The 16,596-nt window shown below is 41.1% G+C and overlaps 1 protein-coding gene across 1 annotated transcript; it reads left to right on the forward strand.

Moving 5' to 3' along the window:
• Positions 1-4,315: 4,315 nt before the first annotated feature.
• On the forward strand, positions 4,316-9,440 carry LOC124648079 (sodium/hydrogen exchanger 4-like). The gene is made up of 14 exons (XM_047187905.1): positions 4,316-4,495; positions 4,589-4,707; positions 6,352-6,449; positions 6,993-7,052; positions 7,139-7,185; positions 7,278-7,472; positions 7,597-7,643; positions 7,728-7,794; positions 7,874-7,974; positions 8,122-8,223; positions 8,316-8,457; positions 8,549-8,611; positions 8,681-8,764; positions 9,150-9,440. The coding sequence occupies exons 1-14, from the start codon at positions 4,316-4,318 to the stop codon at positions 9,438-9,440; spliced, it is 1,596 nt and encodes a 531-aa protein (XP_047043861.1).
• The last annotated feature ends 7,156 nt before the right edge of the window (positions 9,441-16,596 follow it).

A 16,596-nucleotide genomic window follows, 5' to 3' on the forward strand; every position in this document is an offset into this window, starting at 1 on the left:
ATACTGGATATATCTTAGAACAGAATTGCACGGTAACTCTGATGTTGAAAAGAAAGTCAGCGTAAAATGTGATAATCTGATCGTTGTCTGCACAAAGTTCAAAAGAAAAAATAGGGAATTTTCGATTAGTATTTGATGTAAACATTAATTAGTACATAAATTTAGAAATGAAAATTTTCTAGCAAGGTATGCAGTACCATTCGAATAGAACACAAACTGAAAAGAAATAGAAATATGCAACCTTGGAAGTAGCAAATTGCTACATCAAAGAGTAAACTATGACTCTTAAACTGTTTAGCAGGGGTTGACTCTTAATAAACTAATTATACATAAACGATATTTCTTTCAGAAAGCAAACAAATTCCTGTGAGAGGATTAGTTCCTACATATTAATCGTTCAGTGCTTTTGAATAACATATAAATAGCAAGTACATAAGCTGCTTTTATATGCTGCTCCAGGTGCTAGCAGAACCATTTAACTTCAGGTTACACTATGGAAAACTAATAATTATTGCTCAATCAGTAAAGATAGAAGCCAATATTTAATCAGGATGAAGCTAGGATTATCTGTTGGTGCTACTGAAGGCTCAACATAGTACTCAGATATCCAAACATACAAATCTAGACAAACCAAGCATCATAAGCATCGTCTCTTCCAAAAAAAAATGTAAACCAACATGCAACAAGATATATGCGACCAACATGTGTTACTATAATCTGACGATCGTTGCACAAGACCTCTGTTCTGGCAGTGTAAAGAACTGCAACAAACAATGAATAACCAGACTAAGGAGATGGTCACAGATATTGGATGACAAAAGGTACTACCAACTTTTGCAGGTCCAAAGACACGGCCAGATTCAGTATCATATATGTACTCAGACCCTAACAACACAAAAAAGAAAAAAATACCATTTGATTGACAGTTTCTACCTATGCGCAGAAAACAAAAGTTGTCAGGTTGATCAACCCCCTGATCCAAACATGCAGAAGTAGATGGGTGACGCCGCCCTGGATTCTTGGAGAGAAGCATGAGATCATGGTGAAGGATGGTTTCACAGGGAGGATGGTACGATGGAGAGAGCTATACCTTCAAGCCAGGTGATGCTGCGATCGGACACGTCGCTAGCCGATATGTCTCCTCTTGGTGATTGTTGATTTCCTAGATCAATGATACCTACAGAAAATTCGGTCAAATTAGCCTCAGTTTAGTTCAAACATAATGAAACATAATTGCTTCTTACATACTTGCATATTGCTTTGTTAATAAGATTTGGCCACACGATGTGAAAATAAGATTAAGTTATGCATGAGAAGCCTACTGAATAACTTATGTTAAACTAAAAGAGCAAAGCACTATTTTATACTACAAGGTTAATTATTCCAAAAACCATGTCTACAAAGCACTAAAGTGACATATCGTATACAGATCAAGTCCAAAGCATGGAAAGGGCAGTGCTAAAACAATCACAGAATAACCAAGGTTTCTATTAATCTCTCATGTCGTACACAACAGTAGGGCGTAGACTGGCAGATGGTGAATCAATCCATCTACATTGGCCATCATGTGCTTTATGGCAACGGGCATACCAAGAACAAAAGGGAGTAAGACTTCGGAGCACCGGCCGTTGAGGTTCGGTGGATGAGGAAGACGATGGGGGGCGGCTGACGAGGGTCGAAGGTCAGAGCGGCATGAGGGATCTGCTGGATGGCGGGGACGAAGGACGGTGTGTGGGATCGGCCGCAAGAGATCGGATCGGACGCCGGCAGCATGAGCTCGGGATGCCGACGCTTCAGGTCGGGGGCGGCAACGCGGAAGGGTTGAGGCGCCGCCGAGCTCCATGGCCGCGCTGGCGAGCTCGGCAACTACTACCGGTGGGATCGCCCTGATCTACTCGACGCCGCCGCACGAGGATCTCCGCTGATGCCGACAATGAAGTCTGGGTACTACACGATGCGCCCTCTGTGGCGACCAAAATATGTGGAGAGATAGGCATGTATTATGGGTTGATTGAGAGACAATCAATTCGTTTCCGAAAATGTAGCCTGGGGAGTGCCGCAACGAAGGAAAGACCGAGTGCGACGAAGGAAAAGACTGGAGGAAGTGACGACGGAGCGGACGACCAAAACTTGACGTATTGACGTAGCGAGAGGTGAGGCAGAATAAGGAACATGTTCCTCCTTTTTAAGTAATGTAGAAGACTAAGGAGATGGTTACAGATATTGGATGACAAAAGGTACTACCAACTTTTGCAGGTCCAAAGACACGGCCAGATTCAGTATCATATATGTACTCAGACCCTAACAACACAAAAAAGAAAAAAATACCATTTGATTGACAGTTTCTACCTATGCGCAGAAAACAAAAGTTGTCAGGTTGATCAACCCCCTGATCCAAACATGCAGAAGTAGATGGGTGACGCCGCCCTGGATTCTTGGAGAGAAGCATGAGATCATGGTGAAGGATGGTTTCACAGGGAGGATGGTACGATGGAGAGAGCTATACCTTCAAGCCAGGTGATGCTGTGATCGGACACGTCGCTAGCCGATATGTCTCCTCTTGGTGATTGTTGATTTCCTAGATCGATGATACCCAGTTTAGTTCAAACATAATGAAACATAATTGCTTCTTACATACTTGCATATTGCTTTGTTAATAAGATTTGGCCACACGATGTGAAAATAAGATTAAGTTATGCATGAGAAGCCTACTGAATAACTTATGTTAAACTAAAAGAGCAAAGCACTATTTTATACTACAAGGTTAATTATTCCAAAAACCATGTCTACAAAGCACTAAAGTGACATATCGTATACAGATCAAATCCAAAGCATGGAAAGGGCAATGCTAAAACAATCACAGAATAACCAAGGTTTCTATTAATCTCTCATGTCGTACACGACAGTAGGGCGTAGACTGGCAGATGGTGAATCAATCCATCTACATTGGCCATCATGTGCTTTATGGCAACGGGCATACCAAGAACAAAAGGGAGTAAGACTTCGGAGCACCTGCCGTTGAGGTTTGGTGGATGAGGAAGACGATGGGGGGCGGCTGACGAGGGTCGAAGGCCAGAGCGGCATGAGGGATCTGCTGGATGGCGGGGACGAAGGACGGTGTGTGGGATCGGCCCCAAGAGATCGGATCGGACGCCGGCAGCATGAGCTCGGGATGCCGACGCTTCAGGTCGGGGGCGGCAACGCGGAAGGGTTGAGGCGCCGCCGAGCTCCATGGCCGCGCTGGCGAGCTCGGCAACTACTACCGGTGGGATCGCCCTGATCTACTCGACGCCGCCGCATGACGATCTCCGCTGATGCCGACAATGAAGTCTGGGTACTGGACGATGCGCCCTCTGTGGCGACCAAAATATGTGAAGAGATAGGCATGTATTATGGGTTGATTGAGAGACAATCAATTCGTTTCCGAAAATGTAGCCTGGGGAGTGCCGCAACGAAGGAAAGACCGAGTGTGACGAAGGAAAAGACTGGAGGAAGCGACGACGGAGCGGACGACCAAAACTTGACGTATTGACGTAGCGAGAGGTGAGGCAGAATAAGGAACATGTTCCGGGAAATGCACTTTGGCTCCCATTATGTGAATCCACATTTCAAAGTGTCAAAAAATTCTAAACTAAATTTTTACATGTACATCTAGACATTTTATGTTGGTACACAAGTTTTCAAAAAAAACTAAAAATAATTGTGGCTCCTTTAAAAAAGACAAGTTTTGATGCTATAACTCGACTACGTACAGGATATTTTTTTGTCTTTTTTGTACACGCCATATAAAATGTTGTTTCTCCACGAAAATTTGTGCACTAACATAGAATGTCAAGATGTACACCAACAAATTTATATCAGAATTTTTCAACATTTTTAAAATTGTTTTTTAATTATTTTATATAATGAGAGCATTTGCTCCTATGAGCCAAATTGCCAGCTCCACATGTTCCTCCTTTTTAACTAGTGTAGATACACGGTACACGTACATCCGGTAATTGGCATATCGGACATTTTGCTGCCGCGCAACACAGTGGCCCCCAGGCAGCAGTGTCGTCCGTGACCTCGAACTCCGTCCGGAACCCAGGCGTGGCACCAGCTCGCCACATCCGGCCGCCACGCGTGGCTCCTCTGAATCGAGCCCCGCACCCGCTACTTGCCGCCGCTCCCGCCAAAATCAGGCGTCACTCAAAAAGACAGAGCGCTTCGTGCATGGAAAATGCAAATCAGAGCAGAGCGGTGGATCTGATCATCTGAAACCATCCAGTCTGAAGCAGTGAATTGAGTGGTTGGAAGGAAACAGGGCTAGGTGCGCATGGCGGCGGCGGTGTGGGAGGAGGTGGCCGTCGCGGTGTCGACCGGCGGGAGCGGCGGCGACGGTGGCACGGTGTTCTCCATCTGCGTGTTTACGGCGGTGCTGTGCCTGTGCCTGGTCGCCGGCCACCTGCTCGAGGAGAACAAATGGGTCAACGAGTCCATCACCGCCCTGATCATCGTACGCTTCCATCTCCATCCATCATGTTAATTTCTGGGAGAGGTCGCCATAACAGGTACTAGCACCGAGCTGTCTGATTTTCTTGGCACGCAGGGGTGCATCGTTGGGGCATTCATATTCCTGCTAAGCAAAGGCAAGAACTCGCGCATCCTCCGGTTCGACGAGCAGCTCTTCTTCAACTACGTCCTCCCGCCCATCATCTTCAACGCCGGGTACTTATCCTTCCAATCCCTAAACCGCCCCCCATCTGTCCTAATCTATTCGTGCGGACGACGCTTGGGCCGAAACTGCCTCTAACGGCCGTCCCTATGTGGTGTCCGCGGTTCGCGAACCAAACCTCCGGCAACCGGCCGCCGCAGAGCATGACGCATCCGCTGCCGCCGTATGGCTACATGCCGGCCTGTGTGCCGCCGCCGAGCGCCGAGCCGCTTGTCTTTGCGCAGTGAGTCCCCCGGAGTTTGGCGACTCGGCGTCCTTTGCCCGGCGCCGGCCAATCTTTACCTCAACTTCCCCTACGCGCGCCCTCGTTGACTCGTCGGCGTTGGTGTGGGTGCCCATTGTGCGCGGCACACCCGATGGCTGGAACATCTTCGATGGGCTGTCGACGATGGCCTTGGCGCCGGATGCCCACCATGTGTTTGCCGGATCGACGCCGGCGAACTTGGCATACTACAAGGATGAAGTGGAGCAAGAAATGATCAACGAATATGGACAAGGTCATCAGCAAGATATGCAAGGTGTTGTGCATGGTATGCAAGGTGCGCATGGTGGTGGCCTTGTTGGTGTTCAAGATGGGCATGGTGATGGGATTGGTGGTATACTGGTATGCAAGGTGGTGGGCATGGTGATGGGCAAGGTAGCGAGAAAGGTGGTGATCAATGTAGTGAGCAAAGTGAGCTTGATGGTGCAGGAGAGGGCTTGTTTGAAGTTGAGCTTGAGCTTGAGCTTGAGCACATGAACTCAAATGCATCACACTGCGCCAAGAGGACCGGGTCATTCACAAACAAGGAAGATGAGCTCACGATTTTAGACGCATGGACGACGTGACAAGGGCATGATTTGAGGAGGACGAGAAGAAGAAGAAAGAAATCATTTATCGACAAGATTAATCAATTCATAAGCTTGTTCAAACTATGTGGGATTTGTTGTCCTTTTGGAGTTGGTAGTATGCCCGATGTCGGGTGTTTGAATTTGAATATTTGTTGTTTATGTTGAACTATGTTTGATGTTGAGACTATGAGTGATGTTGAAATTATTTAAAAGAGCAAAAAAATTCAAAAATAGTCAAAAGGCAAAAAAAAATCGGTGCGTGGATGGGATTTGGCAGGCGCCATTGGGCGCAGGGAGCAGCGTTCGCACGGACGACGGCCATTTTGGCCCCCAAATCATGTCCACGGCAGACAAATTCAAACAAAATATGGAGGGTGCCCTTGGAGATGCTCTAAGCTCTGTAGAAATAGAGAGCTCTGGGCGTCGAACTGGCCAAATGTGTTATTAGCCCACCTGTCAGTGTGGGTGTGGGCAGGGCCGGAGCTAGAGAGAAAAAATATCTTGATGCATGTTCAAGCTTGCAGCCTTCTCTTGTTGAATTTCTGCCTCCCTGATGCCTTCGTTTGAGCTCAAAAGTATTAGAAAAAACAGTCTTGGACCCTAATGCATGTGCATCAAGGTAAGCCCAAAGAGCTCCGCCCCTGGGTGTGGGAGGAGCGCACTCGGCCCTTTCAATTAGTAACGCATGGGGCACACATGCTCTAGTATATATTCATTGTGCCATGTATTCAAGTAATAATTGAGCAACAGTGAGTGTGTCTGTTGGATGAGTCGGTTCATGGCTCTTCTTCTTGATCAATTTGCAGTTTCCAGGTGAAGAAGAAGCAGTTCTTCCATAATTTCCTCACCATCATGTCCTTCGGGGTCTTAGGGGTTTTCATCTCTGTTTCCATCGTTTCTGCAGGTATATACTTTGCGAATTGTTTCACATTTTCCTGCATATGTTACTTGCCCATGCATGTGTTACAACAATAGTGAATTTGCAATCTTGGAAAATAAACCAATTTTACATGAGTGGCAAAATTTAGTGGAGTAAACGACTAATATATATGGACTAAGCTGCTAAAACCGAGTGGCACTAAACGATTTTTTTATGAGTGGACTGGAGACACGATTTTGTTAGTACATGGAGGAAGGTGCCAATTCCTGCTTTTTTCTCCCGGATTAACACTAGGTGGATTATTCACAGTGTGAGGTACACCCAAAAAAAAGTTGTGTGCTATTATCCATGAACATGAAACAGCTTCCCCTAAAAATGGCAATTTCCTATTAGTGACATCTACGTGGATGTTATGGAATAGATTTGTCTCGGTCGATCATTGATCCAGTTTTTGTCGCCTTAACACTCTTTTCTGCATCGGTAACCAATTTTTTTATTTTTAAGGAAGTTTTTTTTTGTTCATTACATTGGTTATCTCTTGCTGAATATCCTATTTCTTGGGATCAGGTTGCTACTGGCTCTTCCCAAAAGTTGGTTTCGGAAAACTTGACGTGGTGGATTATCTAGGTTTGCATTTCTTTATCTAGGAATGTTTGCCTCTTCTTCTTATATTGCTTCCAATTAAGTACTGCTCATCTGATTTGCAATTCTAGCACTGGGAGTCATATTTTCTTCGACAGACACCGTGTGCACGCTCCAGGTCCGTTGGGCACTTAAAGTCTGACTTATGAGTGTTTTCCCCAAGTATCTGTATTTTGACGAATTTGTTCCATCTCGCGTGCCAAAATTCAGGTCATAAGCCAAGACGAGACTCCAAGGTTGTACAGCTTAGTGTTTGGAGAAGGAGTCGTCAATGATGCAACGTCAGTGGTCCTATTCAACGCCATAAAGAATATTGATATCACTAGACTCAAAGGAGGGGTGGTGCTAAAAGTTATCGCAGATTTCCTCTACCTATTTGCAACTAGTACTATCCTTGGAGCTACGGTAAGGACAGTATGTTTTTAAAATCTCAAATCTGTGGTATTTATGATTACTGTTGTACATATTTTACAGAATCGTGGCACTAAATAATTTTGCATACCTTTATTTATTTTTAAAATGGAACCAGATTGGACTGTCGACTGCTTATGTTCTCAGAGCACTATATTTTGGTAGGTGAGTAGAAAGCTACCAGGTCATAATTTCATTTGGTTCATCTTTTGCTCATTATATTTGTAATGCTTTCCCTTTATTTTCTAGGCACTCGACTGACCGGGAGGTAGCCTTAATGGCTCTCATGGCTTATTTATCGTATATGCTGGCGGAAGTAAGTCCATTGTAGTTGAAGTATGTTCAGTTTTATATGTTCTTCAGCAATGCACCTGACGATACGCTCGTTTTCGCAGTTTCTAAATCTGAGTGGGATTTTGACTGTTTTCTTTTGCGGCATCGTCATGTCCCATTACGCATGGCATAATGTAACAGAGAGCTCTCGAATCACGACAAGGTGCTACAACTATATTGCTTAAACGTTACTAAATTGTCTGCTTGGCCATCAGAGCAACTGTTAACTAGTTTGTTTTATTTTGGTAATTTACTTTCCTGTGAAAATTATATTGACAGACATAATATAATGCAATTGATGTAACTGCAGGCACATATTCGCGACATTATCGTTCATCGCTGAGACATTTATCTTTCTTTATGTTGGAATGGATGCCCTTGACATGGATAAGTGGAAGATAACAAAGGCAGGGTAAGCGACAAGCCCAATTTTTTTATTCGCCCAAAGAATTCAGCATTTCCCCCAACTTACAACCTTAAAGCCTAATTTTCTTATTTTCCTAGCTTCAAGACATCACTTGGTATCTTCGGTATCATCATCTCACTCATTTTGCTGGGTCGTGCCGCATTTGTTTTCCCTCTATCCATTCTGTCAAATTTCCTAACTGGGAATTCTGAGAAAGCACCCATCACTTTCAAGCACCAGGTTTGTTTCTGAACCAGTTATATATTCCTTCACTTACTCATGTCTAGACCTGGTAAAACATCCACTGAATCAATTCGTCTATCGGGTAAAGGTTGTGATCTGGTGGGCTGGGCTCATGAGAGGTGCCGTTTCAATCGCGCTAGCATATAATCAGGTATATGCAGTCGTCATTTGGGCGCGCGGCACTAATATAAATCTGTTTAACATGCATGCATGTTTTCAGTTCACGTTTTCAGGTGTAACGGTGGATCCCGTCCATGCAGCCATCATCACCAGTACAATCGTTGTAGTGTTTTTCACAACTCTGGTAAGTATCTCGCCAGGCGCCGCAATATTCGAAATGAGATATTCCTACGATTGAAAGGTTTTGGAAACCTGGAAACTGAGGGCATGAGCAATGGAGGCAGCTGTCTAACTAGGCTTGGATAAAAACTTTTGACATATGCATGCCATGTTATGGTCCCATTAATATGACTTTCTCTCAAAAGCTGATTTGGTTTGTCTCTTTCTCTCTCACATTTTCACTCAGTTTTCACTTTATGGTTGAAGAGGTTGCCTCCTGATGAAGAGACTGCCTCCTTATCCGAACCTAATTTAGACCACCCGAACCAAGATAAATCTGCGAAGCAACACCCCTAAAGCTATGCATTGGACATGCCCTGAAAGAGCCATATTCCCCGTCAAATTTTCAGGTGTTTGGTTTCCTGACAAGGCCTCTTATAAGCGCGATGCTCCCGCATCATCGGCACAGTGAGGAGGCGACAAGAGGCGGCCACAGCACGGGGAGCAACTCCCCGAAGGACGACTTCATCCTGCCATTTCTCTCGGACGAGGAGGCATCGGGGAGTGGAAGCGGCTTCATTCAAGCCAAGAGGAGCATATCGATGCTGCTGGAAAGACCCGTGCACACGGTGCACATCCACTGGAGGAAGTTCGACGACAGGTTCATGAGACCGATCTTCGGCGGGCCACGGTCAAACTGACTGACTGGTACTACTATGTCTCATGAGGTGGAATAATAGACTGGGGTATAGCTAACCGAGCTAGGCGAGGCAATTTAATCTGTGTGTAATAATATGTCTGGACCGAGTTTTTTATTTTTTTGAGACGGAGCAAAAAACTAGACCAATGCTGAGAGGAACCATCATGGTATTTTATTAAGAGAGTTTTTTTTATATCATATTGATTGCCTTATGTAATGCATTTATGGAGTAGAAGTACTGCACTTTCGAATATACCGTATCACATGCATCCCCATTATTTGAACCTTGATTAAAATACTCCATACCGGTTTACAGGGTATTACGCTTTTCGAGAAAAAAACTTTAACTAACAATTTGGTCAACAAAATATAGAATATATCAAAAAATCATACTATTAGAAACTTCTTTTGAATACGAATCCAACAGTATAATTATTATGGCATAAATCTTATATTTTGTTTACCAAATTTGTAGTCAAAGCTCATTCTTAAAATGCGTAATACCCCGGTAAACCGGATGAAGGTAGTATGTTGTCTTATTTGTTGATAGTCTTATGGTATATGGGACCAAAATGATAAATTTAAGAGTGTTCTCAGCTTTTAGCCTGCTCCCTCCGTTTCAGTTTAACATACGCGCATGTAGTTTAAGATAAAGTTTAACCATTAATTTGATTAATAAAATGTAAATTATCTATCTACAAAATCTGTACCGTTAGATTCGTATTTAAAAAAGGTTTCAAATGATATAATTTTTTTTACATATATTTATATTTTATTGACCAAAATAATGGTTAAACTAATTTTTTAAACAACGTGCACGCCTGTTAAACCGAGACGGAGGAAGTAGATACTTCCACTGATGTACTCTGTTTTTTTTCGCGAATATATTCTGGTTGCTTCTATCTGAATGCATTTACTGCAAATCAGTGAACTACACTTGAATAACACCGGGAGTAACAACAAAGCACAATATGGAGGGAGTTGTATCAGTACATTTACCGAAAATCACAGTTCTCATGGTGATATGTTTTGTTTGAGGTCTCTACTTCTCGGTGGTTTCAGCTAAAATCTGGATGACAAAAGAAGCATATGTAACAAGCCTATAATGTGTGCATCATTTTGTAGGCTAGATTAGTTAACTACTAGGTTGTTCAAAGGATGAGCGTATTTTTGGTGAATAAGTTCGACAACTTGTCCATCAATTTGCCCATAACATTTACCTATTTGCACTATAAGTTCACCAGTGCCATCGATAGCATCATGCTTTTAGTATCCAGTCATAAACTTGAGAATTTATTTATATGTTTTTGTCCTACTCTGATTATTTAGAACCAAAGATTTACCATATGCAACTATAATGGGATATACGTGCCTAGATGGATTCTCTTTGATGTACCATGGCAAGTAATCGACGGGTTATCATTTTTCATCAAAATTATACTAATGTGTTTTGCACCGATTATAGCTATTTAAATGAAATTATTTGCGCTAGAGAATATGTTTTCGTGTGAGGAGTCGTTGTGCCTCTAGGTTCAAGGGAAAAGCTGGAACTGCAAATGATTAGTTTCTGTGGGGCCTCCATGTTCTTATTCCTATATCTACTGTGTGTTTTGGTTGACTAATATATGGTGAAGAAAGTCCACTTCTCGTTCTTGAACTTTTGAGGAATTTCACTTTTCGTCCTAAAATTTATTTTTAGTTTAGAATGGACATCGAACTCTCGGATAGTTCACTTTCAGCCTTTTCGGTTCAATTGATATAATTGGTAACATGAAAAGAAGAAACAATCAACCAACCGAATTATTTTTGAACTAGACCAAGCCCAAGCTAGTTGAGATGTCGAACCCAAGAATTTAATGGAAAATTGAAACCCTTGTGTTCCCGAACCAGTCTCTTGCTTGCTCTCTCTCTCCCCCTCTCTCTCGATCTCCCAATTCAATTGAAGCGTTGCACCACGAAGGCATGTTTGCTTTGCCTACCAACATCATCCTACCTCTCTACCCATGCAGCGTTATCTTGAGTTTTCTGGCACCCGTGGCGGATAATTGACTAGCTTAACTAGGATAAGGACTAAAAGTGAATCATTCTTAGAGTTTAAGGGTCGTTTTAAACCAAACAGAATTTCTAGGACCAAAAGTGACTTCCACTAGAATTCAAGGACCAAAAGTGGACTTTCTTCATATATGGTTTTTCACCAAGTTGTTTTCCACTGCTACTTTCTACTTTTCTATCTTAGAAATTAGTTACACAATGAGGAGATAAGTTGGTGGCCGATAGAGCCATAATGTGATCGGCCATTTCATGGTGAGTTTGCTCTTACTCCTGGGTGGATTTTCTCAAATATCTGATAATTCGATAGTATATTTGAAAGACATGTTGTCAATCTGTGTGGATGATTTTATCACATGTTGTTTTATTATTTTATACTTCTTATGTGACAAAGTAAGCTTTTGATTATTCACAATAATTATTTATTGCATGTCTCAACTTTACATTCATAATTATCTATTGTTCTATTTTTAGCTATGGAGTTGAAGAATTATTAGACATTTATGGTAAAATATGGTTCATTGGGTCATTGTCTATATAAGAATGTGTGCGCTACTATTTTAATTTTGTGGTGATATGGTTTATGAATTATTGAACTGTGTCTGAGATATCTCTGGATTTCATTTCTGATGTTGTTTGGTCTTGATATTATAATGTTCAATGCATTTCTAATAGTTTAGCTTCTCACTGTGTAATTTTCAATGAATTTTCTACTTCATACTATTTAATTTTGAGCTTGAGATTTCTCGGGGTAAGGGCACACACAAACCAGACTAAATAAGCTTTCAATCATTTAATTTTGATGTTGAGGTTTCTCGGTAAGGGCACATACAAACCAGACTAGATTGGTCTAGGTTAAATAAGTGCCATGCACTTGCACGTACAACATAAGGAGCAACAACAAAGCACAAAAGGAAGATAGTGATATCGGTATATTTATCAGAAAATGATGATATTGTTAGTGATATGTGATGTTAGAGTTCTCAACTTCTCCATGGTGCCATCTAAATCTAGATGGCAAAAGAAGCATATGTAAGAGTAAGACTTGTGATTGTCTCCAGTCACCACGAGGGAGGGAGAGTAGTCAGTAGTGGGTAGTGCATGATCAATTGCATCTTGACTATTTGATTTGTTAGTTCTTCCTGTGATCTAGAATATTTTTTTCTTTAAAAAAAGGTTATATAAGCGGGATATTGGCTAATGATGACTTGTTCATCTCAGGATTAGTTGGGCTACTTGCAAGGCAAGGAGAGCAAATATAGCACAGGCTGCACTTTGAACATCTTCAATCACCATTTATGATTTTTTTTCTTTCTTTTGTCTTTCTGCTGGTTCACCAATCAACAAACATTTAGGCATCCCTCTAGATGTGTGTAGTTGTTTAAATAGGAGGGCCATTTGTTCGGCATCCTCTTTTCTATAATGAATTGCTCTGCATGTGTAACATGGATAGTCAGATATTTCAGTTCATCAAACACACAAAATGAATACTTAAGTTGTTATATTTCTAAAGTAACCATATTTGACTAGATGTTGTTAAAATGTTGTTGTTGTAGTTCATAGTAATTTTCTGCAACATAAACATTATTTAACATTTATCGCCTATTGAATCTATGAGTTAACAAGTTAAGTTTAGAAAACTGGGAATTGTGGGATTAACTTTGCATGCATAGTTTGAAGAATGAGGCATTTGAGAAGCTTGACCTTCTTCTGCAACATGAACAAGCTAAAAATGTCACATAAAGGGGAATTGAATCTTCATCCATACTTTCATTCTTTGTTGTAGTGTGTATATATTTTACAAGAACAGTGGTAGATCTAGATTCAAAGGAATGGTGCTCCCTTATATGCTCTAAACTTTGAGTTGGAGAAGAAAAGGGCTTAATACTGGCCTTCACATGATTTTTATTCCGTTGCATGAATTCGTCTCTCCAAGACATGGTGCATTGTAGAACGAATAGTGCATGGTCTCTCCAAGACATGTTACGATTATTAGGCAAACCTAACACTAATTCTAAAAATCGGGGAGGCTTCTCTTCTTTTTTTTGAAGCTGTACAGTGAGTTTCCTCACTGCATATATTTTTATTGATTTTTGGTATAAAGTATAAGACTAGAAGTACGGAGTGCTGGAGGGTAGCACTAAAACTAAGCTAAGAAGAGCTACACTATGATACAGAGAATTTACAAGAAACTCGTTACCCAGGCCTTAAGGCCAATATAGGATTTCCTCTTAGCTTAATGCACCGGCAGAGCCAACTCCTCCTTGAATTTGTATTTGCAGCGATAGAGACTGGGAGTGATTCCTTTGAATATGAAGTCATTTATAATCGTCCAAAGAGACCAAGAGATCAGCATAATAATCTCCATGAAGAATGGCTTCTGAATCTTGAATTTCAAGCTCTGGATCACCTCCTGAAGAACTAGATGTCCATGAGAAAGAGGAGGCACCCATCCAGGACATAAGTATTGCCAACAATTAACTGCAAAGGGGCAGGTGAAGAACAAGTGGTCCCTTGTTTCTAATTCAGTACCACCACACATAACACAAGTGTAGTCAGGCAGGAAGAATCTGTTTCGTTGTAACATAGCCCTGGTATTCAGACGATTATGAAATAGTAGCCAAAAAAACACTTTATGCTTCTCTTGACAGCAGCTTGTCCAGAGCCAGGATAAGATGGGTAACACAGGTCCTTGATTCATCAGATCCTTATACATGGAGGAAACTGCATATCCTGGAGTAGCAACAGTAACCGTCCATTTATCCTTCTCCTGTGAGATTTGTGTGTCTTGTAAGAGAGCTATAAACTGATGGTATTCATCCATAGCTTGAATAGACAAATCTCCTCAGTGAGCAACACATTCTTGACAGATATTGTGATATCTCTGGCAAAAGTGAAAAGATAAGGCCACTTAGTAGAAAGAACTTCTGTACTCCATAAATCTGTCCAAAAAAGAACAGTTTCTCCACTGTGCAAAGTACATGATGCTTTTGCCTTGTAAAGATCAAGGTTTTTTAAACAATCCCTCCACCAGAAGGAAATATCTCTGTGTCTAAGAGGTGGCAAGGTGTGATGATAGTAAGACTCCCATACCAAATGGATCCAGGGAATATTTTCTTTGTTATAGAACTTATGGATATGCTTCATTAATAGACAATTATTCTGAACTGACAACTTAAGTACACCCAGACAACCTTGTGACTTGGGGCGACAAACTAAATCCCAAGAAGCTAGGGGAGGCTTCTCATTGTTTAGCACTAGTGTTTTAACCACTATTAGACAGCTCAACTATTTAGAGTATTGTCAGGTTAAAGTGATAGAGGAATACACAAACTCTATCATATGTGTCACAAATGTTGAGACCGATTGGACTGCAAACGAGTTGAGTTCGAGTGATTTACACTAGGATCATCTTAGCTTGTCTTAAAATTCGGGAAAGCTTTGATTGATTCGAGCGAAAGGTTAAGTCGTAATCTCAGCTTGTACCGATCTCGAGTTAATCTCGAGCTAGTTTCGAGCTAAAATTGACAAGAAAATTTTCCATATTTGAACGCAATTTTTAACTAGTAAGACACATAGCAACATCAAAATAAAACATTACTAAACATTACTCCAATTAAAACCAAGATAATAAAAATGTGTGTAGTCAAACTTTAGCCGGAAAACATAGTACCTATTTAGAGGGGTAGTCCAGATACCATTAATGTCTAAAATTGCTCACCTAAATAACCTTTCAGATTTTGTTGCACATAGAAAAAGGAAAATATAGGCTCACATCATTCAAGGTAAAAAATATCCTATTTATTTTTAAGATATTGCAAAAATATCCTAACGAGATGAAATCAAGTGAGCTAGTGGTCGCTCAAGATCAGCTTATTTTTACGTCGAGCTAAACTTGGATCAATTTATTTTTGGATTAATCTCAAATCAAGCTAAAAGACAAGTTGATCTCGAGCCACTCGCGAGTATCAAGCTTTTTTGCAGCCCAGAGCCCGACCAAAATTAGCTGAGTGCATCAACTCATGCTACTTCAATTCGAGTAGTTCAAAATTTATGTGTTCACATTGATGTTTTATATATTTTTTCTCTTAATATCTCTAGACAGGGAAGGCTAAATGATGCCGAAGGAGGTGATGCAGTATTGCTCTCTGTGCCAGTCCAAAAAAATAGCACAAGCTAGCAATTCTGGATTTTGTTGTTGCATGTTGTATCAATTTTATTTGTGTGTAGGCATGTGCCAGCCATCTAGAAAGTAACACACAATTATGGATGTTGCTGCTGCATGCTGTATCAATTTTATTTGTGTGTAGGCAGTTCTTTGTCAATGATATGTATATATGTTTTTTTCTACTCTTAGAGTTCGGGTAGCAGCAGAGATTGCAGTGAAAAAGAAACATCAAAGAGTTAATTTCAGTACTTTACAACATATATATTTTATGTTTCTCCTTGCGTAGAGCACCCTTGGTGAGGATATAGTTATGGATTCCCTACTTTTAATACAAGTAATAAATTATGAAGGATAAATTTTAAACATCTATTCATTGTTATCACTACCAAATGAATTATCTCCTTTATCCAGGGAATAGTCGGTTTGCCATTCTTTGGGGTCGACTCTAACGATGAGCTCGTCAATGCAATATTTATGGTTGTGAGTATGATCATTCATTAATACGGAGGTAAACCAAATGTACCTTTTGTCTGCCTTCTGTGACTGTACGAAATACTTGGAAAAGCTCCCTTAGATTCTGATGTGAGATGTAAGTAATTTCTATAAAAACATGTGGAGGTTATACTCTCATGCGGTTATACCTCACATCTCACTAATCTAATGGTCGTAGATATTTCATATTTGTTACATTTTCACGATGGAACCATGCTAGCTAGTTGCAAACAAATTAAAACACAAGGGAGCGGATCCAATTAGCATGCACTCCCACTACATGGATACATGACAAATGATTCTTGGGTTTGTACTCCTAGGAAGAATTTTTCCTTGAGAACCAACTTATGATTGAATGGTTAGAGGGTAGTGGCAGCCCATGAGAATTTAAATTCCAGATTTAATACTATTAAAGATGAAATATTTTTCAATGGGAGATGAGGTATCT

The sequence above is a fragment of the Lolium rigidum genome, chromosome 1, assembly GCF_022539505.1.
Source record: "Lolium rigidum isolate FL_2022 chromosome 1, APGP_CSIRO_Lrig_0.1, whole genome shotgun sequence".
Lineage (NCBI taxonomy): Eukaryota > Viridiplantae > Streptophyta > Magnoliopsida > Poales > Poaceae > Lolium > Lolium rigidum.